The sequence below is a fragment of the Mya arenaria genome, chromosome 3, assembly GCF_026914265.1.
Source record: "Mya arenaria isolate MELC-2E11 chromosome 3, ASM2691426v1".
Taxonomy (NCBI): domain Eukaryota; kingdom Metazoa; phylum Mollusca; class Bivalvia; order Myida; family Myidae; genus Mya; species Mya arenaria.
The window spans coordinates 73,138,042-73,162,766 of record NC_069124.1 but is presented as its reverse complement, the minus strand read 5'-3'; the positions used below and the strand labels follow the sequence as shown (position 1 = coordinate 73,162,766).

The 24,725-nt window shown below is 35.5% G+C and overlaps 1 protein-coding gene and 1 long non-coding RNA gene across 4 annotated transcripts in view; one reads left to right on the top strand and one right to left on the bottom strand.

Moving 5' to 3' along the window:
* Positions 1 to 2,914: 2,914 nt before the first annotated feature.
* LOC128225627 (deleted in malignant brain tumors 1 protein-like) overlaps positions 2,915 to 24,725 on the bottom strand; it is an 84,282-nt gene continuing 62,471 nt past the window's right edge. For all 3 annotated transcript variants that reach the window (XM_052935519.1, XM_052935520.1, XM_052935521.1), the window contains exons 25-47: positions 21,546 to 21,698; positions 21,098 to 21,259; positions 20,557 to 20,895; positions 20,142 to 20,432; positions 19,651 to 19,755; positions 19,072 to 19,290; positions 18,570 to 18,710; positions 18,156 to 18,338; positions 17,446 to 17,775; positions 16,673 to 16,818; positions 16,280 to 16,466; positions 15,862 to 15,980; positions 15,401 to 15,617; positions 9,903 to 10,073; positions 9,306 to 9,491; positions 8,573 to 8,758; positions 8,202 to 8,330; positions 6,909 to 7,064; positions 6,562 to 6,735; positions 5,305 to 5,652; positions 5,026 to 5,199; positions 4,655 to 4,801; positions 2,915 to 4,493 (exon numbers count right to left, since the gene is read on the bottom strand). In XM_052935519.1, the coding sequence (XP_052791479.1) occupies positions 4,048 to 4,493; positions 4,655 to 4,801; positions 5,026 to 5,199; positions 5,305 to 5,652; positions 6,562 to 6,735; positions 6,909 to 7,064; positions 8,202 to 8,330; positions 8,573 to 8,758; positions 9,306 to 9,491; positions 9,903 to 10,073; positions 15,401 to 15,617; positions 15,862 to 15,980; positions 16,280 to 16,466; positions 16,673 to 16,818; positions 17,446 to 17,775; positions 18,156 to 18,338; positions 18,570 to 18,710; positions 19,072 to 19,290; positions 19,651 to 19,755; positions 20,142 to 20,432; positions 20,557 to 20,895; positions 21,098 to 21,259; positions 21,546 to 21,698 (4,709 nt within the window). In that variant the 3' untranslated portion in view covers positions 2,915 to 4,047. The remainder of the gene's footprint in view (positions 4,494 to 4,654; positions 4,802 to 5,025; positions 5,200 to 5,304; positions 5,653 to 6,561; positions 6,736 to 6,908; positions 7,065 to 8,201; positions 8,331 to 8,572; positions 8,759 to 9,305; positions 9,492 to 9,902; positions 10,074 to 15,400; positions 15,618 to 15,861; positions 15,981 to 16,279; positions 16,467 to 16,672; positions 16,819 to 17,445; positions 17,776 to 18,155; positions 18,339 to 18,569; positions 18,711 to 19,071; positions 19,291 to 19,650; positions 19,756 to 20,141; positions 20,433 to 20,556; positions 20,896 to 21,097; positions 21,260 to 21,545; positions 21,699 to 24,725) is intronic.
* On the top strand, positions 10,550 to 12,843 carry LOC128225629 (uncharacterized). Its single transcript, XR_008259667.1, has 3 exons — positions 10,550 to 10,699; positions 11,349 to 11,419; positions 12,085 to 12,843. It is a non-coding gene; the product is annotated as an uncharacterized LOC128225629 (long non-coding RNA).

The following is a 24,725-nucleotide window of genomic DNA, read 5'->3' as shown; positions in this document are numbered from 1 at the left end:
CAAATACTTATATGTTTGTATGTTGATGTTTTTCTCATTTTCTTTCTCTTTTCTTTTTTGTGGCCATCTTTGTGAAATTTGATGTTAATTTTGGCCAAAAACATGGGGTTTTTTTGCGGATATTGCCAATAAACTGAAACTGTAAATTCACCAACCACACTACAAACATTCGTTGAATCGCGTTAGTAACGCGTTTAAAAATTGTGGACTTCAAAAACTGAACTAGGTACTATTCAGACAAATTCGCCAGTTTAAGAATCATCAGAACAAAGAGTAAACAAGGAGGCTTTCATAATCAATTTAGCCAACCTAGAAACCTATGGTTTGCCCTGCAATTACTCGTATTGGTATTAAACTATATTTCTATCATTTTTTTAAAGTCCATCCAATATTGATGAAGATTGCGTACGAACAGTGTCTTTTGGAAGACTATTATGCTTCTTTTTTCTAAAACCAATAAAATTGGGCAGCACATATGCCCTTTCGAGTACTTATTTATTGCTAATAGGTTTAACCGCACTCTCCTTCGTATGTTAAGTACCTTGGCTGATGACCAAAAGTCAAATTGGGCTGCCTTTATTCCTTCTCTCGCCCAGGCTTACAACGCAACGAAGAGTAGTTCTACAGGGTTTAGCCCCCATTTTCTAATGTTCGGGAGGCACCCACGGTTCTCTTTAGATGCATACTTGGGTACTGCACCAGTGAATGGAGATGGGATAAACCATGCTTCATATATTTCACAACTTCAGGAACGCATGAAATATTCTTACAGGGTAGCTGGACAAGCAGCCAAGAAGAGATCAGAGCAAAATAAAGTTCAGTACGACCAGAACGTCAGAGAAAACCGCATTACAGAAGGTGATATTGTTCTAGTACGTAAAGTGAATTTGCAAGGGCGACATAAACTGGCTGAGAAGTGGGAGAAAGACCCAAATGTGATAATAAACATTCCATATGAGGGTCAGCCTGTTAACAAAGTGCAGCTCGAGTCTCGCAAGGGCCCGGTACGTACTTTGCACCGAAATCTCCTGCTTCCTTTTATATCCGTGCCAGAGTCAGAAGATACCGTGGGTGATAAAAACCCAAAACCTTTTAGGAAAAATCAGGACGCGGTCAGTACCCCTTCAGCTCTCTCAGTCTGAGTACGATGGAGATACGAATTCCTCCGATTCATCTTCGTCTGGAATATATGTCATTCCACAGAGGAGGCCTCTGAACCGTAGGCAAAATCCCAGTGAACTCGCTCCTGAACCACCCACAAGCGTCAGTCATGGCAATTCTCCTTCTTTTCAAAATCATTCACCTATTTCTATTCAGTCTCCTATTTCTTTACATACTCCACAACACAGTCCAGAAGTTCCTCCCCCTATTCCTGTGATAACGCCCGTGCCTACCCCCAGGCCGAGTCGTACTAGACGTCCCCCTGAACGTTTTGGTGAGAGGGTATCATCCCAGCTCGCTGAAGACGTTATATATTATATTTAGGCGTTATTTCAAATTTATCAAGTTTAAATAACCTGTTCACGTTATAGTCGTGTCATTATTGAGATGGATTATTTAAACTAGTAGTATTTTCTGCAATAATATTTCATTGTCTTTTAATTTATTTTTTACATAACCTCTTGTACAACGATTTTGCTTTTTCTTTGCTACAAAGGTGATTTTCAGAAATCCTGGGCAGTGGTACATCGTGGGTAATTATTGCAAAATAATTTATGCTAATGCATTTATTTCAGTGTGAAACTATTTTCTCATTTAGATGTTCTCATATTTATTTGTAAAACTTGTGTTATATGAGTTCACATGCCATTTGGGTTTTTAAAACATTATCTCCAGGGTTACATTAATTATCATTAGTTTTTCGGATACTACAAGGCCCGCCATTATTTGTTTAGAATATTATACATTTCACATTACACATTTAGTTGTAATTTACAGTCGGCAATGTCGGAGACATTTAAATCAAGTGGGGGTGTGTGTGTAAACATGTCAACTCCACCCCAGCAGTCCGTTTTGTTTTGTCACTTGTGCTGTCCATGTAATTGTCATTCGTTCAGTCAATGTAATCTTCATGTATGTACAATGTTCTGTATGGGGTGATGTTTTAACGGGTTTTATATATTTAATTCAAAATTTCATTGGACGATATTTATATCTTCACTGCACCACGCTAACTTTCTCCTTTCCTCTAACCATTCCTGATCTGAACTTCAAACTGTAAAGTTTGAAGGTATTTTACTACAGTATTACTCAGTTTATCGCAAAACTTTTTATTCTTCTTAATATTATAAGTATATCGTATCATATCCTGCTGAGTTATTTTGTTTTATTACACAGATAAAGATTAGTAGATAATATCTAAATAACACATTTGTATTTCTATTATGTTCCATTACATGGGCGTGGTCATTGTATTGTAACCTGTATTATGTATTTTTAACATTGGTCTTGTGTTCTATTCAAATATATTATGTTTTTAGTTTTCTATAATAAATGTTATGTTTATAGGTTTAAATAACCACAATAAATAAACCAGAACCCCGAGAAGTGTCTTGATCAAACTTCGGACCTTCTACACATGTATTTGACAAAGTGACCTGCTGTTGACTGGACATGACCCATGCTCAAAATCCACCAGATTTCAGAGCAAAACAAATCTGGCCAAGGGTCATGACGATAAGGTGGAACAAGAACGCCGCAGGGTAAATGTCAATATTTTTAACCAAAAAGTGGCATAACTCGACAAAAATTAAAGTCATGAGTTAACAATTCGGCTTTACCTATGCCCTTATCTCTGGCAACACGTACTATTTCGCCATGGTCAACGTTTTTGCCCTACGATGCCACCAATATCACAAAGGATATGACAATACCAGGGGCAATAAACTGTGGGCTCTTGAGTATTACAGAAGCAAAATGTTTATGGTTTAATAACAACTATTTACAATAACTCAGCTTGAGCTGTTTGTGCTCATGTGAAAGAATATGGCATATACCTCAAAACCAGTCTACAAGTATTATATTTTATACATTCTTGACAAAATCCTGAAAACAAAAGTAAACAATCATTGTTTTTATAGTGGAAATGTGCACACGTCGTGTGTGTACACACAATTATTAGGACTCTAAATCACTTTTGTAGAATGTTAGATTCATGCTATACATGTACAATATCCATTATAAAAATATGTACATTGCATGTAGAGGAAAAAGAACATACAATTGCATTTTTATTTTATCTAAACATACATAATATCAAGCAAATGTAAATTCAAGGTGCAAGGGGTATAACTGTTAAGATACCTATTTTTATGGCTTTGACAGAGTATCTTATGTGCAAACTGTTGATAGTAATTGTCATTGATCTACTTTAATATTTAACACACAAAACATACACTTTGTAGCTGACAGACTTCTTAAAGCATTTTTCATTCTTGTAGGATGCTGAAACAAAATATATATGATAATACAAACAGTTTTAGCATGCAAAATCGTCCTATAAACAATTGTTTGTTCAATATACTTCACATAAGAAAAAAGAAAAACAAACACTGCACGGAGAATATGCCAACATTCCTCTTTTTCAGTTGAACAAGGGAATAACTTATTATTTAGGCCGGAATTGTGAGCCTTCCTTTACATGTGCTTATTGTCTTTGGTGATATACGACATTTGAGTTAAAGCAATGGTTAAAAAAATTGCAATAAGAAAATAACATGACAGAAGACAAGGACACCATGGCAATCTTAATACACCCAACCCCTTTTTAGACGAGCTGAAAATATAATGAGGAAAAACAAACATTTCATAAAATGTTGATGGCAAGTAGTTATCAGACATCAGATATATTGTTTTCCTGCTTTCACCAGGTTTCCTTCAGTAATAGCTGCAACTCGTACAAAAAGTACATAACAAAGTCACATGGCAAAGTCACATAGCAAAGATTTTACATCTTATAATCAATTCTCTCTTCTGAAAAGCATTTGCATTTTTGCTTAAACAATAGTGAGATTCTATTATAACTCACGTGGATCTGGGTTTTAAACATTATATGTCAAACCCGACCGACTGGGGTTGTTCAATGTTTGTTTCCTCCATGATAATCCCCTTATCCCGGTCCTCCATATACACAGGGTTAGTTACTCCACCCGCTGCTGCCCCTTGTTTGGAATCAGGCTCATCTCCTTCATTATTCAACTTTGATTTTGAGAAATGTGCCTTCAACTTAGACAACGTAACCCGGCCATCTGCCCCTGTTTGAGGAGGGGCAGAATTAGGATCGTTCTCGTCATTGTGCACCAACACTTTCTTGATCTCGCCGTGTGGCCGGGAACGCCTCCACAATACATACACACCCACAGCTATGACGGCCACCAGCACAACAATAATGGACACAGTGACCGCAATAATAACCCCAGAGCCGCCCTGCGCTACTTCCCTCGTTATTATCACTTTTTCTGTGGTGTTCAATTTGGCTTCCTCAGTAAAATTACCTTAAAGTGAATGATTGATATATGAAACAAATGATAAAATGTTCGATCTTTTTTAAATCCTCATGATTAGTTCTTCCGGTAGAAATACAAAACCAACAATAAGCAAATGGAAAAAAAATCATTCATTTAAATACGGCCATCATCTAAAAATCTGAAAATACCTGTACAGTAAACACCAGCATCTTCGCCATGGTTACAGTTCTGCACAGCAAAGCTGTTGTGTGGGCAGTCCTGGATCCTGGACTCGTTACCATGGCAACGTAAATTGTCCATCCAAACAGGTCCATTCCCACGACCAAAATGGGCACCTAAAATTGTTTTATAGATGCTGTATATTAGCCCTCCAGCAAGATGGTTTCCACCTTAAACAGTCACTAGAATGTTTTGAAAAAAAAATGTTGCAGAAAAAACTATGGATTTATGTGCTTTAAAAGTAACAGCCAACATTACCAAAAAAATATGTTCCTCAAATCAGAAGGAACCACCATTAAATATTTATAACTAGTAGACAACAATTACTCCCACTCCCTACCTTTGACTCCGGTGCCCTCTGCATATCCTAGCTGATTACAGACAACGGTTGCATCCACATCGTCCCAGTAGTCATCACAGACGGTGCCCCACTCCTCTGCGCCAGATAGATAGACCTCCACTCTCCCGTACTTCGGGTCACCCTTCTTGTTTACAAGTCGAATATCTTTCACTTCTGTGAAGGGGAAAAAACAATTAAAATATTCTCCAATTGCTTCAAATGTGTTATTACTCTTAGCAAGATCGATAATAATGCCAGGAATGCCTTAATAGTCAGTACCTAGCTCTTTGTCGAAGCACCTTGCAGATGCGTCATGAGACCGTGTTCTACAGAGTCCAGCATACACCCCCTCCATCTCATCTGAGCTGTTGAAACCGGTGTGCCGGCACTGAAGAATACTCTCTTCATCCCCTCGGCAACTAACGCGGGTAAACCAAAGGGGACCCTCCACATGGCCATACCGTGCACCTGTCACTTCCAGGCCGTCTACGTAACCAATGTTACGGCAGAAGACGCGCGCATCCCTTGAGTCCCAAAGCCAATCACAGATGCTGCCCCACTCACCGTTGTACATGATCTCCACGCGACCGTGGTCAATCTCACCGCTTCCTAAACGGTACTGCAGACCTGGCATAGTATAAACAGTAATACGATGCACACATTTGCGTTGTCAACTGCATTTCTTGTTTAAAGGGGCTATACACCGTATGATGAAATAGCGAAAAAAAGGGAGAAAATTGTCGAAAACTGACATAAACTTGGTATCGATGTGTACAATACATTGAAACGCACTTAATGAAGTACCACATAGTTAACTACAATTAATTTATTTTTCGCAGTTTTTTTTGTATTTTTCCATTAAAAAATATTACTAGTTATGTATACCTAGTAGAATTTGCGTGACTGGCTAGTCGATGTTATCACGTGATAATACCAAGTTAGGTATATAGTTTAAATATTCCAACACTTTAGTGTAAACCTTTGTAGCACAGTGGACACATGACTTGATTGCAATTAAGGCGACACCGGTTCGAACCCGGTCTCCGACCCGATTTCTTTACAGTTTGGTATTATTTTTACAATTATGATATAAAAGAGTAAAACATTTTATTAAATAATTGTATTGAGATTCGTTACAGAAAAAAAACAACGTTTTTGGTGTCAATCTGGTTTATAGTCCCATTAAACTATAACTTAAGAAAACATGATCTTAGGCGTGTAGGTTGTGCAGACCATCAATTGTCAGTTTTATTTGACTTTTACTATTGAAAGTCTGGTATGTCAATCAAATGGCAATTAATATAATGAACAAGAAAGCATGATTTTTTTGTAAACTTCAAAGCTTCATTCTCATTTTTTTTGTGATTACTTAGTTTTGTGCATGTTTTACTTCTTTTTTTAATTACTGCCACAGTTAATCCTTTAATTATAACTTCAATTTTTTGAAAATTAAAACCAAGTTCTACTGAAATTCTTTTTTTTAAGATAAAAATACCAATGATTACACTAAACAAACAAGAAAGCACAAGAACATACCTGTGTCATTATAACAGAAGACGCCTGCACGTTGGCTGTAGAAGTCACAGGTTGAGGCGGCCGTCCACTCCCTGTGTGAGCATTGTTTGAGGGATGGCTCACTTCCGTCACACACAACCTTGTCCATCAGGATTGGGCTTGAGATGTTCTTTGGTGGTCTGTATGCTACACCACCTGTGTAGTTTACATTGGTGTAATAAAAGGATCATGTTCTTTGACTAACAAAGGGTATTCAATATTGGCCATGTAATATTCGCCACAAATGCATATAAATGGAATAAAATGCAATATTGTAGTCATTGAAAGTAAGGAAAAACATTTATTTTTCATCGCTTTATTCTCCTCACCAGAATATCCCATCTGTTTACAAGTGATGTCGGCAGCCTTGTCGTTCCATCCTTCCCCACACACCGTTCCCCATTGCCCCTCTATGTGGACTTCAACATAACCATGGTAACTGTGTGAAGCCTTCCCGTAGTCAGGGTTGATACGCACATGGAATCCTAACAAGTTTAAATATTATTAAAATAATGAAAACGTATCTTATAAGCAGAGACTTGTAACCACCATTTTTTGGAAAACTAATACTAGTATTCAAAATCAAACAGAAATTAAAATATGCATTCTTGAGTTTGTGGTCATTCTGAGATGGTTCATAGTATAAACTATAAACATTGACTGCGCATTAAATCTTTATACAAAGGCATAGACGTCAGATCCTAAGCATGTTTCACGTGTTTTAATGATATACATACCAAGTATAGTCAAAGCATACCAAGTCAAGTCAAATTTTAATAAGCATATTCAATTAAAACATTTACAAAACACAAAGAACATACCAGATGACATTTAGTGACAATATAAATTAAGTGAAACATATATTCAATAAATATCTAAATCAAAAACTAATATTATACCTCACGCGACTTTGCCTTTAGAAAATTAAATATTCATGATTATTTTTTCCGTATTGTCTCATGTGATAACCATTAATGTACCTTCGCGGACGTAGAAATAGGATCTTGGTTAAAAAGTTTTGCTGAAAATCCGAGATTGCAGACACAAAGATTTAAAAATGGAAATTTAAATTAACCGGAAACAGTGTATCATATGACGTCATAATAACGCCAGAAAACAATAATGACTTTATACTTGACCTCTTGTCAATTCAAACACCACAAATGCAAACGTAAAACGTGCAAACAATATATGTTTGTAAAAAAATAAATATCAGATGCCATGGAGGGTGATAGAATAAAATGTTAAAACTCGAAACGTTAATGTCAACGTTGTTGGTAGACATTAACATGGCCGGGTTAACAAATTTACATTCAATGTTATCCTCCTTGGTATCCGAAATTTATATAATTACAACATTGATTTTAAGGAAGAAATTGCGCACTTATATACTTAAACATTTAATAATTGAAACTAAGAATTTCTTCTTTCTATAGCAAATTCTATTATAAGATTCAATAATAATTAATAAGTTTTCATTATTGCAAGAGAACGAATTGTTGTATTTGGTAATATTTGGTTAATGCATATTATTTAATACCAATGTAAATATTTTAATACCAATTTTATTAAATGAGAACATTTAAACAAGAACTGATATCCATTTTCTATAGCAGTCATACCCTTGTCGAAGATATTGTTTTTGTCACAATAGACGGAAGCATAGAGCGCAGACGGACAGGCCGGATTTAAAGTCATCTTACAGTCGTTGAATACCGACTCGCCTCCATCACACTCGACAGAGTTTACACCTAGAAGGAATGTTCATATTACAATTTATGCAATTTAAAACTTTGCATATTGTGTTCTCCACAATCCAAGTTGTGCAAACACACACACACACACACACACACACACACACACACACACACACACACTTAAGTTATAAGTAAAGATAATTATTATATGATAAATGCTTCCTGACTGAAGCAATTCCATTGAAAAGTATTTCCTTCAATTAAATTTTGCCTTTAATATACAAACATTCTTGTACCAATTGCTTCCGACACATTTCCAAATGAGGAACCCGCAACTGTGTTGCCATCTTTGAATCCAAGTGTTCGACACACAACCCGGGCATCACGTGAGTCAAAGTCATCAGCACAGATTGCGTGCCAATTCTTGTTCCTGTAAACCAACACTGCACCAGAAGTGGAGTTCGCCTTTCCACTGAGTTTCACTGGAATATTAAAACAACTGATATGAGATGTCATTCGGAACACCTCGGCCATTTTTCTCGAAAACAACCTCGGATGTATATCGACGGTGTACATACTTAGAAATCGATAGGTTTAAGTCCGCTGCAAGTAGATCTCGTAGTTATTTAATTTAGCAGTTAGACATAGCTCTTGGGAATCTTAATTATGTTTGCAATAATACACTTTACTGGCAATCAATTTAAACATAGATCAATAATTACAAGCTAAAACAAACATTACATCCGAGGTTGTTTTCGATAAAAATGGCCGAGGAGCTCCGAATGATGATATATATATATATATATATATATATATATATATATATATATATATATATATATATATATATATTTATATTCTCTGACTGGACGTTTGTAAGCTTATACACATGTGAATACATAACAATAATCTGTAATATTTAAAATGGTTAATTAATGCCGATATCAATAATATAACAACCATTACATTGTTTTAAATCACTTAATATTTAGATGTGTCACTTGTAAAATAAATAATTAAATAACGTACGATCATTGATACAGTATACAGCAGCATCGTCCTTGTGAGACTTGCACTTCCACCAGCCGAGGGAGCCATCAACAATGCCACTGTTGAAGCCCCGGTGCGGACACTTGTCCAGGCTAGGCTCCGTGCCCGTGCACTTAAGATGGCTCATCCAGATAGGGCTTACCTTGCTCTCACCGTAATCGTTGCCTGTGAAATCATGATATCAGTAATTTTACAAACTTATCTCAGCATACAGAGGATGGTATTTTTTCAGATAACAATGCATTTCAGTGAAATCATGTACCAATAAATTTACTGTTCAAACGGTGAATTTATCAGGATATAATCAATTGTTATTATTCAATAAACCACCGAAAAGCATGAAATAAAGAATTGACACTGTAATACATTAACTTAATTATGAATTCTTCTTTCATAAACAAGCTAATATGAGTATTAATTCATGAATGGTCATCGTTGGAAACTACTTAAGAAAATAAAAAGGTGTTCACTAAATGATTTGGACTGAAATAATCATAAAACTTGCACTAGTTTTATTACTCCAGTATGTATATCAAATATAAAATGAATACACAACTATATGAACGAATCCATCACCTTTGAGAGCATATCCGTCATGGAATCCCATGTGTCTACAGAAGACTCCGGCATCCGTGTCATCCCAGGAGGCATCACACACCGTCCCCCAGACACTGTTTATGGCGATCTCCACACGACCTTCAGATTTTACACCAGGGTGAAGGTCATTAGCTATCCTGTACTTGATTCCTGCAAGGGTTAACATATTTTATACAATTTTGCAGAAATCGAGGCAAAAAGGGAAATGTGTGCACAGTTAATCAATTAAATCAGCAGTTTATGTAGAGCGTTAAGGAAAGTATTGGTGTAATATAAATGTCGTGGATTTAATGTGTATTTTAACACTTTATTACAAAATTATGATATAAATTTATATCACATCTTTTATCCCATGTTTTACCTTGTTTAGTATAGCCATTCCATATTGTTCTGTATTACACATGTGTAGTATACGTTTCTCTATTTCTAATGGTTAGAAAATATCTTACTATCTGCATGTTTGTAAATGAATCGAATGGCAACAATTATTGCTTTACTGCCTGTGTCCTAGCAAGTATTTCTCATTTTGTACTAACGATGAAGATTTTTTTTGAAAACATCAGTATATTTTCCATCGTTACATTAAGAGACAATGGTGATATTTCATCTTGATATCCAGTCGGAACTCCTCGGCTAGTATCAAGATATGGCCTCGGATATAATACGGGTCGTAAGAAAATAGTCCATCATGGCCGACCAAGAAGATGTTCAAACAACCAAGAGATATGTTAGTCCAAAGACAGAATGAGGAGCGAACCTTTACCACTTATTTGTGTGTAAGTGTTATTTTTATACTTATTGTATTTTAATAAAATATAAAAATAGTTTTAAAAGAGCCCTAATGAGAAACTAATTGGAAATGTCATTAATTCTTAGTGGGTGGGGTAAAGTCTTCTTTCATTTGACAGATTCTAATTCAGTAAATTACAATTTTGAAGCTCCAGTGATCAGTGGCAAAAATTAAGAAAACAAATACTCTATTTGTTTGTTTTTTAAATAACAAATAAGTCTGAATCTGACTTTACTTATATCGATAATAGGTTAGACTTTCTTTCTCAGTGTATTTATCTCATACATTTCATATCATTAACTTTAATTTTTTACAATTAAAATTTACAATCTTTTAACCAAGGATGTATGGTTTATATTTCCGTGAGTGTTGGTAGCAAACAACTTAATGTAATGGCACAATTGAATACCTCGGCCCTGTTCACTAATATAGTTCTCTAAATGAATTAATTAGATCTTCATTCTATTGGTTTAACAAAATGAGTTTGAACGCAAAAACCAGCACACATTTCTTTCAAGACTAAATTCTTTGATATCCAACAGTGGTGGTGATGCAGAAACATTGAAAAATGCTGACATTTTTACTGTGCCAATGAAATGCAGACATTTAAATTTTAATCTTATTGTCATTTTCAGAGAAGAGTATGGTACCAGGGGTGCAGCTGACTCTGATTCCCGGCTTGTTCTAATGAAAAAAGGCAGATGAGGTAATGGTTGTGCTATTTTCGAAATTCGGACAATAATTTAACAGTCAAGTATCCTATTGGTTTAAGCCCAAAAGTACCTGCATGTTTGTACAATTAACCAACAAGGATTGACAGTATTAAAATATCAACATAGTAGATGAATTTAAACATGATAACAATTTCATTTCATATTTTTTAATTAACCAGCAGTCCAGAGCTAAAAGCTGCTCTCTCACAGATTGACAGTTCTTCTTGGTCATTCTTCAAAAGCCCAAAGGAGTAATTAAATTAAATTTACACATATAATTAATTATACGGCTTAAAGCAATAGCAAAAAAATATTTTCCAAACAATTGAAATCTGTTCTATTATGTGTGACCTTATATGACTAGTTGGAGGAATTTTTACCAAATTTTCAAACTTGTATATGAAAGACTGTGATCTGATATTATGTCAGCAGTCTAATATCACTGGTTTCCATACATTTGCTCAATAATTGCCAATTGGCTCGTTTAAAGACAAAAATAAAAAAGGTGTCAGAACAGTAAAACTGTGAGGATGCAGCTTTAAATTGGTGTTGCACTTAATGTTTTGTGAATACTTTTCTGTTGTTGTACAGGCTTTTAAAATAATTGATCTGAAAATATAATTCCTATTATTGTTGTATTTTCTGTTTTCTATTTCAGGCACTGGAATCCAAATGTAATCAAAAATGCCATTGTATGAGGATTGACCTGCAATGCATGGCAATCATCTTAACACAACTGCAACGCCTTCCTTGGAAAAATGAGTGCAAGATGGAAACAAAGCGTTCAGTGGAACATCTTGTCATCTCAAATATTTGATGACTTACATATTGATGTGAAGTTGAAGATAAGTCATCTGTTGGTCCGTGATTATTAAATAAATCCGAACATATATTTTAAAAGGGTAAAATGATAAAGGATTTATATACGCTTTAAGTGGTTTTCCTATATTATGGAGGGAAGATAACTGCAAAAACAGAAACAGATGGCATCGGCAGACCAAATAAAGGAGAACTATTTTGTTCAGTTCAATTTTTAAGACTGCAGAAAATCTGTTAATAGAGCACATCCTTGCAAATGCCATATTGTAAACTGGGCTCTTTAAAATGTGAAAAGGTGAAAGTGGTCTAGAGGATAAGCCCCAAATTCAAGGTTGTGAGTTCAAGACCTCCAAGATACTTTCTCTTGACCTCAGGAAAAGGATGTCCATACTTGTTTCTTCTTAGGCAACAGACTTAAGAGTGATTTTGTAAGCTTCCAGCTTGCATAGCAATCTGATAAGGCATAAAATAAGTACTAGCTGACTTGCAAACAGTTTTTCCATTTGTGTTGATTTATTTTTCAGTCTGTTGGAATGTTTATTAGAAGTGATGCGCATTGCTTACTGCAACCGATATTTATTTTCTTTATTAAGTTGAATTTAACAAACACATAACATGGCTTGTGATTTTACGGATGGCTGATACATGTTTATTTCGTTGATTGTATGAGTTTATTTTCTCAAATGATGTAATAAAAGTTATTCTGAATGACTGTCCTTTTTTGTTTGAAGAAAATGTGTTGAGGTTTTGGCATAGCATAGTGTCATCATCATCATCACCATTGTTGTGTACAAATAAAACATTCAAAACAATGTATTAAAAACCAAACTGTCAAGCCAAGTACTCAAAGAGGCACAAGGATATTGCTAAAGAGACCGGTAATACAATTAGACAAATAAAATGTAAAGAAAGATCTATAATTCTGACACATGGTAATGCTTTAAATAGTCCTCTCATTGTGTGTTTATGGTTAAAGAAGAGACATACAGTATATTTTGTAATGAAGACTTAAATTTGTATGGCAACTTAAAGCCATATATGGGGATTAAGCGCCAGAAATATTGTGAAGTCTCCCAAAAGACTCAATGCACTTAAAAGGTCTTGCCACAGAAATGAAAGTAAAATGGGAGCAAAAACTAATTTATCATTAGTTTTACATTGGATTGCATACACATGGCTATGTGTATGCAATCCAATGTAAAACTAATGATAATGTTATTACTTGACTAATATTAAAAATAAAATTAAGAGACATGTTGATCCAAACTGTATTTATTCTTGTTTGCATTTTATGGAGTTGGACATAAAAGAGTCATTTGGTGAAGAGTGATCTAAAGGCTAATTATTCAAAATAGGTTAAGTATTATTGAAAAAAGTCTGGTATACATTGCTGAAAAGCTTAGTAACCTGGCTAAATATTTGTTTAAGGCTTTTATTTACAAAAAAATGAATCAGTTGAGTATCTTATCAGTTACTCTTTTGGTGTTGTTGTTTTTAATAAAAAATGACAATTTACTCAAAGATACTGAGACTAATAATTATAGATTTAGACAAGTATAATGTGTAAGGAAACTTCTAATGAGTGGGTTTTATCCACAGCCTAGGAGGTAGAGTGAAGCATGATCTGCCTTGAACAATTACAATTTTAAGACAAGATCTGTCAACTTAGTGCACCAGTCAATTGTAACCCCCCCCCCCACCCCAGGTCCGGGTGAATACTGGGGTTAACCAGGGGAAATGGGCCGTGTTTTTACCTATCAGGTGGCCCTGCAGTGGTGGTTGAATGCGTTGGTTTTATCTTCGCTTAAAATATAGAGGGGAATGGACCTTACTTCCCTTGGGTGTGGGGGCATTTGGCAGAGATTTTGCCATTGGATCGTCCGCGCAGGGTGGGGATTTTAGCCGGGGTTGGCTGTACTGAAAGTCAAAGTCCCCACTATTCCCCAGATGGGGAGGCCGTGGTTACAATTGTCTGGTGCATAATCACATGAACGTTGTATTGGTACTCTAACAATTGAGCTTACTGCGTAGATAGTCACCGCCCCACCTCAATCCCACAGAACTGTTTACACAAAAAAAACTGCAGCCCAAACCCAATAATGCTGAAGTAAAAGCATGCATAGATTTCAGCTGGTAAAGCTGACTGGGTGCCAAGCTCGCACCCATCCTACCACAATCCACAAAAGTCTGCACAATGCAATCAATGATTTTACAGAATAGTAATGTTGTTTTAATGGCAAGACATGGTGTGAAAAATAACACGGCAAAGTATGACTTAAAACTTACATTTCATAGGGTATTAACTGTTGAGAAAATGTTGACATTTAGTCCATGCATGCATTTAATCCGATGTAATGATTCATGCATGCCATGAACCGTATGATCATTTCAATGACTGTCAAGTACATTTTCTGTGGTTTTTCTGTGTGCTCACGATTTTTCTAGAGGAAATAGAGTGCTTCAACTATAAGGAAACATCTAAATATCCATAAAACGAACATTCTTTGAGGTTACAATAAATATTTTCTCTTAAACAAGCACATTTAATTTAACAAAATCCATTTCCTTGTTGTTACAATGGGCCTTCTTTACGCGGATTGAAAACGGTGTTAATCGCCGGCAGCCGCATCGCACTTTCGTATATCCTTACTACTATTTACGAGGTCTATCTCGAAGCTTGCCGGAGATGGCCGAGTTGTTACGATTGCTTGATATCTTGACGTTAGGTAACCGGTTATGATGTCACGATACCGGATATGACGTCAAAATTTAATTTAAAACCTGCATTCTTCTTATATACAAAATGAAAACGGGCGCAGTAAATTGCATTGCCTTGTGGTAAACGGCTCACCACTGGAACAGGTGAAACAGGAAGGACGTTCAGGCTGTTTTTTACTGGAAGAGCATATGATTAAAGGAATCTGACACTCGTTATAATATAATACACAATGTTATTCAACTCGTCCAGGAAATATTTTTTAAGATTGCCAACGAGTAGCTTACTTAAATATTTCCTTAGTTGTTGAATAAAATTGTGTGTTATATGACGAACCATGACAGATTCTATATGTCTGCAACAAAGAAATCTCTTTTAACACACAAAATGTGCAAGTTAAAAATACAACACATGTTAGGTGTCTCAAGCCAAATCCTACCATCATCATTGTAACACAGCACCGCAGCATTGGTCCTACTGGAGCAATTCTTTGTATCAAGCCTGTCCTTAAATGTGCAGTTGTTCAGGTAGGGTTCGTGGCCCTCACAATGCACGTCGCTGATCCAGTAAGGACCCCTTCCATTCAGGGGAGAGAACTCATTGTCTGCCTGGTGGGTCACCATACCGCGCTGATAGTTACGGCTGCGGCAGAACACCTACAACATGGACACCGTTGTTTCAAAACGTTAAGGTTGAAAACAATATTGCGAAACATAGACAAAAATAAAGTTTACATTATCTAAAGGGCCTGCTAAACTTAGACAGTCTACAAGCAGAAATAGTTTATCTTTTCACAATGACATCAACATTTGCAAAACTCATGTTAAAAATAACATCATTTGTTGAACCATCAAAAAGTTTATTAGGAAAAATATTCAATTAATGAATCATATATCTCACCAGTGCATCTGTATCATCCCAACCCTCGGAGCAGATCTTTCCAAACAAGCCATAATGTCGGACTGTGACGGGACCAGAATAATCCCCTGCATTACCCTTCTCTATGTCAAAACTATAATCTGAAATAATTTTAGAAGTATTATTAACTGCATAAGCATACCTTTTGTAAACTATCTAAATGAAACTGCTTTGGCGATCTGCAAAAATGGTTTATTATATGTCGTCTCTCTAGGAAGTAGGTCAATAAAACAAATTTGACTAAGCTTTAAACAACCTTGTAGAACACACATCTTGTCAAACCATATTCAACTTAACTTAAAAAAACTGTCATAACAAACAGCTTGTCAAATTCAGTCAAAAGCAGTTCAAATCAATTAAGTCAAGAGGATAAAAGACATATACATATATTCAAGGGTACCTTCATTAAGGGGAGGGTCTTGTTCCTTGAAGCAGGCGACAGATGCATAGTTATCTGTCTGGTTACACTCTCCTTCTGCCAGGCATTCCTCGATTGACGTAGACTTCTCGTTGCAAGATAGAGTCTTGTTCTCCATGATGTCCTCATAAATCTTCCCGTAAGCAGAACTGAGAATAGCCCTACCGCCCTGAAATTCAGTACGACCTATTATAGTACAATAAATAATATTCCAAATAGGTTTTTAATCTTCAGTAATGCACTCAAATCAAATAGGCGCCAATTTAATGTGACAAAGAATAATAAACCAAATTGTTGTGAGGTCTTTTATGTGTGTTTGTCATTGGCTAACATGTCTATTTTTTATATTTCTTTTACAGACAATTCATCACTCACCGCAAATCCCAATTCTTTGCATACAAGCTCAGCACTGTAGTCAGTAAATCCATTGTCACAGACTGCCTCCCAGACTGATCTGTCCTTGTCATAATACAACACTGGACCATTGGTAATGTGCTTTCCAACACCAGAACCCAGTTTCACTGAAATTATTTTCATTGACATTGAACTTTTGCACCCAGCTGCATTAAAAATATAAAGTAACCTTATACACAAACAAGAGCATCCCGGTGAATGCAAACACTTATCTGTTGTTGTTTTTTCAGTCGTGCAAGGGGTACTATTCAACACTATTTATAGCCAAAGTTATTGATCTTGCCATTTTTTCACTAGCATAATGTGAACCAAGTTTCATGCAAATGCCTTGGTTTCGAGTTATCGCCACCATGACCTTTGACCTACTGACTTTAAAATACAAACTGCATCATCTTCTGGACATGACCAACCTCCCTGTTAAGTTTAGGAACGTATGAACTATACTTTATTCATCAAATAGGGATGCTTTTTCTGTTCAAGGTCACCACGAATATGACCTTTGATATACTGATCTGAAACCGGGGTTTATCTGCTGGTCATGACTAACCTCCCTACCAAGTTTGAGGACCTTAGGTCCACGCTTACTCTAAATTTCAATCGGATGAGTTTGATCTGTTGACCGACCGACAGACAGGCACGTACAAGACAATATATCCATATTTTTGAAGGGGTCATTATAAACTTAACTGGGCAAAAGTACTGTTTTTTCAAACCTAAGAACATATTGACCTCACCTGTGGTATAGCAGTAGACGGCAGCATCTTTTGAGTGGTCCTTGCAATTTTTGTCTGGCTTATCCTGTTCCCAGCCCTCATGAGGACACATTTGTAAGCTCTCCTCCTTGCCTTTACAGTGCAGATTCGACTCATACACCTTGTCTGGAGGTGTTCCACTAAACTTTCCTGTGTATAGTGGAAACCCGGTCATGAAACCAAAGTAGCGGCAGAGCACTTTTGCATCATTCACATCCCAGTAACGATTACAGACTGTGCCCCATGTGCCATCAACAGAAACCTCTACCCTACCATACTCTCGTCCACCGCCACTAATCCTGTATGCAACACCTAAAATATAAAAAAACACAGATATATAACAAGGAAATATTTCTAAAATATTTTTAAAATTTGACATACTATCAGTTGGAGCAATTTTGCAACTGTTCAGCCACCATTCTTTTGTCCTTAACATAGACCTTATGAAAACCCAAATACTTCACCTAACCCTAAATTACTTAACATAAACTCACCATGACCTTACTTTTAAAACTATTTTTTTTTAAATCAAATTGAAATAGGAGTTGTAAAATTTAGGTGGTGGATCAATTGTAAACACTAGCCCTGTGATTCTGATAAACGTTGGAAGGCTCATACATCCACATATGTTGAGTTATTTAAGTTTTAAATTAATTTGAATATGTCATACTACTACCTTAAAAAATACTCACCAAATTTTTGATAACACAGAGCACCTGCATAATGCCGACCGATACAATCTTTGACCTGCCCATATTTGACTTTTTGACATTCCTCGAAATTCTGTTCATTTCCTGTACAATTGACTTGTGAAGTCCAGAAAGGGGCATTCTCTCCCCGACCTGTGCTCCATTTGTAGTGGTAGTATGCTTGACCTTTATAGAGAACAAAACATCAATATTTTAGTTACATTATATGAAACAGAAAAGGCAAATTAACATCATGTTTATCAACATTGCTAGTATTAAGTAACCTTGACCAAATCAATTCTATTTCATCATAAGTAAAACCCAGTCTTTCCTCCAATGGAAATATTCAATGTTGAAACCTGTTTATATCTTATGGATAACATAAATTATTAAGCATGAATGTTGTGCAATTTTCACCATTGGCATATCCAAGCTGCCGGCAGACCACCTTGGCATCATTGTCATCCCAGTCGTCAGCGCAGATGCGTCCTGTAATGTTGAGGAACTTGACCTCTACAGTTCCTGCCGCATTTTTGCCAGATATGGAGATCTCGGGAGCTAGGGAAATAGAAATATATAGTTTGCAAAACTCATAACAAATAAATTCATAATATAGATAACCATAGTACATAGGGGCTATTGAGATAGTATGCCTTTTTGAGGTCACGTTTCCTATTCAGTGTGTAAACACGTATCCGTCAAGGCCGCACAGCAGTCGGGATTGATACAGGTTTATACACGCGATACAGGATGTAAGAAAACCATACAACCATAATATTACTTTTATTATATTCTTCCTGTGATTAAGTCTATGTTATAATGCATTATTTATTTTTTTCTTTAAATCTGACTGAATTATTTTAATTTATGCTGTTAAAGTTTCAAATAAACTATTTAATTTTAACGTCAAGTGACTTACTACTGGCCTTTTCCAATGTGGACCTGTTATAGCAGGCTGCCGCCGCATAGTCCATTGAGCACATGACCCCATATGGTGGGCTGTGGGGACAATCTGTGAGGCGGGCCTCAGACCCCTTGCACTGTAACCCTTCCATCATACCGTGAGATTTGATGTAACCATATGGAGCACAACACAGTGGAAGCCCAGTCTCATAGCCAAGCTGTCCGCAGGTGACATCTACATAAATAGAGTAAACTCTATGTATACAAACATAATTAATCAGTGGTTAAAGAACAATTGAAAAAGGGAACAATAATTTCATCTAAAGATATGCAATTTAATGTCTACCATAATCTTGACTATGCTTAGGAAAATTGTCTAGTAAGTATACGTACTTGCCCATTATAAATGTATCTAGCGAGAAAGGAAGGTGTTTGAATAGAACATGTACTTAATTAATGGACATCAGTCCTGGATTTTACAAATAAAACATATTTAAACATGACTCTATCAGTTATCAGATTTACACAGTTTGTTAGCTGTTTTTTAAAAACAAAACAAAAAAACATTACGAAAATATAACTATTGTTCTTTTACCAACATCCTTCTGGTCCCAGTCTTTGTTACAGACCAGACCCCAGTGGTCCTTAAAGTTCACTTCCACAGCACCATGACTCTTGAAATCGCCCTTTGTCAGCATCACTATAATTAGTTTAAAACATTCAAGTATCAGCAAGTGTAAATTAACATAACAATTTCTTAAGGCAGAGAAATCACTGACTGTAAGAATAAGACAGTAATCATTTGAGAAAGCTTGATAAATAAATAAATATATGATATTAAATAAATGGAGATTATAAAAATGGTTTTTAACAAACCGTTATTCTAGCAAATACTTCATCATATCTGATTCAACACAAGTTACTCCGGCATCATCACAGTTGTCAGAACAATAATACACCATACCTGAGTAAAAGCATACTAATCCGGCATCATCGCAATTGTCAGAAAAAATCCACCATACCTGAGTCAAGACATATTACGCTGTCATCATCATACTTGTCAGAAAATACTACACTACACCATACCTGAGTCAAGACAGGTTACTCCAGCATCATCACAATTGTCTGATCCAGGTGTCCAATCATTGTTGCACTCCAAAATGGATGTTTCGGACCCATCACAATTGATGTAGTTCATCCATACATGACCTTCGCTTCTGTTAGAAAATTTCTTGGCGATACCATCTATGTATCCCTGTGTTCTACAGAACACTCCGGCTTCCTTGTTTCCCCAGCTGCTATTGCAAACACGGCCCCACTGGCCATTAAACATTATTTGAACACGTCCTGCATCATCGACTCTGAATTTGACACCCTCTGAAAAGTTACAAAGGCTATATTTCTAATTTTCAATAAAACTATTACTCTTAATTATTTCATTTAATAGTGGATATTAAATTATCCACCAAATGTATTTCTGTTGTTTACAATTCATTTTTACCTTCATGGTTAAAGCACAGGACCCCTGCTACTGGTCTTCTGCTTGGTTCCGCTGCATAGCTGCATCCAATGTTCTCATTAAACTTGCTGTAGGTACAATCTGACAAATTCTGATTGGATGTTAGGGAGTCCGAGCACTTGAAGTTGCCAAGAACCATTGGGGAGGATATGGTTGCAGTCCCGTCGTACGCGACCCCTCCGATAAATCCAAGTTGTCTACATGAAGCCCTGGCAGTGCTGTCAGACCAGCCTTTAGGACATATTGGTCCCCAGAACCCATACTTGTTTGCAAGCAGGGAACCATAGTAAACTCCTGTTTGAAGCTTTAGCTCCAGCTTTTCTGTTTGAAATATAATTATGCCATGTTATAAAACAGATGAGTGAACATAAAAAAATAAAGCATATTATGTTTTATTAAAGTGGTGTTTTAAATTAAATGAACAGTATTTGTATTTTTAGATAACATGTGAGAAACTGTAATATATTAATCAAATAACAATAAACGCTTACTGAATGTTTTTGTTTTTAGTGGAAAGACTTACCCTTGGGTACAATAATGGATTCGTTGCAGTAGACAGTGATATAGCTGTTAGACGGACACTCTCCGATATGCCATTTGCACTTGTCCAGGTTGGTTTCCCCGCCGTTACATGTAAGGTCGTACACAGAAATATTCTCATTCTCCTCTGTACCAAGTGCTGACCCTAATGGAAAACAAATTCTTACTTGAAACAAAGTTCAACAATGTTGTTAAGTTTGTACTTCAACATCAGGTATTTAAATCATCATCATATAACATCTTATTTGATGCAAAGTTGATGTAAGGAAATAAGCCTTCTATTACTGAAATCATTTTTGGATCTCACATCTATAACAGAAAAAAATATGGTCACTGTTTTGCATTCTCACATAAAGGACAAAATCTGCTTAAAGATTTTTTTTCAAATAGTTTGATGATCAAGTGGGGGCCACGTTTATTTGGTACACTACCTGGCAAATATCTGCCGTCCTTGTATCCGAGTTGCCTGCATGCCACCCTGGCGGCCACTTCAGTAAAGTCTTTGTCACATACAGCCTTCCAGTGACCATCGATGTAGAGCTCCAGGATCCCGTAGTTGAGATCCTTTGTGCCCGATAGACGAACTATGGAATGACAGGTACAGATTATAAACGCTGCATGGTTTAATAGAACAAATTTAAAAACAAATCATGACACGCCATCAGAAAAAAGTTTATGATATACTTCAAACTATCCAGCAAGGAAGGAACAAGTAATACACTGCTATAACTAGACATATATCGAAGTGATTCATATAATGATTATCCTAATTAATTTTGATGGATATATAAGATGTGAACATAGCAATAGAATTATTGCCTTAAACCGTAGAGTTCCAATATCTTATAGAAAAACAACTTAATGTTACTTAAAGAACCTTGATCACTATTTATATGTATCCTCATACTTTACAGGGCACAACATTACAACAGTTAAGTTATAACACAATGTATGTCAACTTTTTTTTACTTAACCTTTATCCATATATTGATTCTCACTGTTTAAATAACTGTATTAGATCTACTTTATCATTCATTTAGTTAATGGGTTTTTGGAGATATACATGGCTTTATTGAAAGGTTATAAAGTATTTGTTTTAATATAAATCATGTTTAAAAATGTAAAAGTTGTTTTTGATGCACAAGGGGAAAAGTTAATTATGATAAAAACTCAAATAAAGCATATGTGAATAAAGCGAACAGTTGGGAAAAAATAATGTTTTCATACTAATGATAGGCAAATTCATATACATAGTGACCAAGATCCTTTGCATAATGCTGTAGTAGGCTTGTTCTGATGGCGTTTGTAAGATTTCTGAATATTTGACTTTAATTAGATACAATCATATAATTAATTTTGAACAAAAAAACTTTAAAAGACAATGCTAGTTTTTGAATACGCTTTAACATAAAGAAGATTTCTAAACATAGTAACATATTTAAATAAATGAGCGCAAGCAGCAGGCAGATGACATACCCAATGCTCTTTGAGAGACTATTGAAAATAGTAAATAGATAGAGAATAATTGTTTGTTTCTGTGCAAAATAGCACTTGTTTTCACTGAGTGAGCACCAAATGTTATATTTGTCACTTAAAGTGAAATAATTCCGTTCGTTTTTTACAAGGTAAAATATTTTGTTTTTTTACACCCAAACAAAAAACTGTTCTTTGCTTTTATGCCTATAATTGATTAAAATCAAGAAACAATTGATAATTCATTTGAGAATCACGCCAAAATATTAGCCAAATGACGCCATGCCTATAATTCAACAAAAAACAAGAATTATAAGATTGGAGAGTCACGCCAAATATTAGCCTGAAATGACGTCATAATTATGTTTCCAGCACTGTGTTTACATTCATTTTAACATTGAATAGGCTAAAATAAAGCAAAACACTCAAATGGCATTTTGGTGAACTCAGTTTCAAATGGTAGATTTATCGAGATATAATCTGCTGTCATTTTTCAATAAACCACCCAAAAGCATGAAATAAGTGTTATAGAAAAATGAAAAATCTGAGTATTAAACATATGATTGATTGGTTGTTGTTTTTTCAAAGAACATTGAGTATACTTGCAAGTGAAATAAATATAAGTATACAATATTGGCACAAAGTAAGGGTGTAGTGAAATAATACAATTTATATGTAATTTATGTTGAAAACCTTTTTTCGTTTTAAAATATAATCCGATTTCGAGGATATTAATTAAGACCCCTGTCACAAAATCCTAGCGACATAATGAACTATACAGCGAGTTGGAAGGCAAAAATGGATTAAAGTTGTAAGGTAAATTTGTTAAAAATACTACTTCTGATGCTCCTTGATATTTCATTGAATTTTTTGGGACTCATGTTGCCAGACTTTTAAAACTTCGGACGGCAAATTCTCTAATGCTTTTCCAGATAAATTGCGAGAAATGACAACATATATGTTCGACTTATTACAATATATGGTGACATTTTCTGACATGCCCTCGACTGTCGCTGTAATTAACTAGCTGTAACTTGTGGCAAAAGCCGTGACATTGTAACAGGGGTGTAAGTACTAAGGCACATTACTCACAAGTTTCTGCACAAACTAGTTCAAATATGAATATAATGTACATCAATTTGGTGGACATACTGTTTGGGCTTTGCAGACTGTTCTTTTTTCTTTCAATTCCGTCTTTGAATATTGCAATCTATTCTTTTGAAATTTAGGTTTTCAACATACATTCGTAATTTGATTATACATTATGCTTATCAGAGTTAATCGGCATGGTAACAATGAATATCTGTAAACAATGTTAAAAAACAACAAATATTTATTTGTCATATTCAGAACTTTGTATCATGTTTACTCTGATAAACATTATAACTGTAACTAGTTATTTATCCAATCATGCATAATCTGATGTGTTTCCGTTTTTAAATTTTAAAAACAATCTTCACTTGAATGTAAATTTTCTATATGTGAACTAAAATATGCATGTCGTACCGTTAAATAGCAAACAAGAGCACCACAACTGGATGTCAAGACTCCTTTGTTTTTCTTAGCATGACTATTTTATGAAGAGTAACGCGACTTGGCGTTGCCCATTGCCACTAAAACGGGTTTATGTTTAAACTTTTTGCTACTGAGCATGTTTCTGTAGCTTTTTGCATATATATCGCATTGTAACAAGAGTAGTACGAGATTGCAGCAAGAGAAATAATACTTGCATAGTAGCAAGGATAATGGGAATTGCAATCGTAGCAAGAGTAATGGGACTTGACGCTCTAGCAAAAGTAAAATGGGACTTGCTACTGTAGAAAGAGTAATGGGACTTGACCCAGAATAAAGAGTAACATGGGACTTGCTACTGTAGAAAGAATAATGGGACATGACACAGAAGAGTAAAAATGGGACTTGCTTCTGTAGAAAAAGTAATGGGACTTGACATAAAAGAAACAGTAAAAATGGGATTTGCTACTGTAGAAAGAGTAATGACTTGCTTATTTAAGGAATGAATTGCGGGGTTGATGTCATTATCGGGGTATGAACGCAATTGGGTTGGTCAATGTGTGTGGAGTCCGAAGGACTCCACGCGTACTTTGACCAACCCAATTGCGTTCATATCCCCGATAATG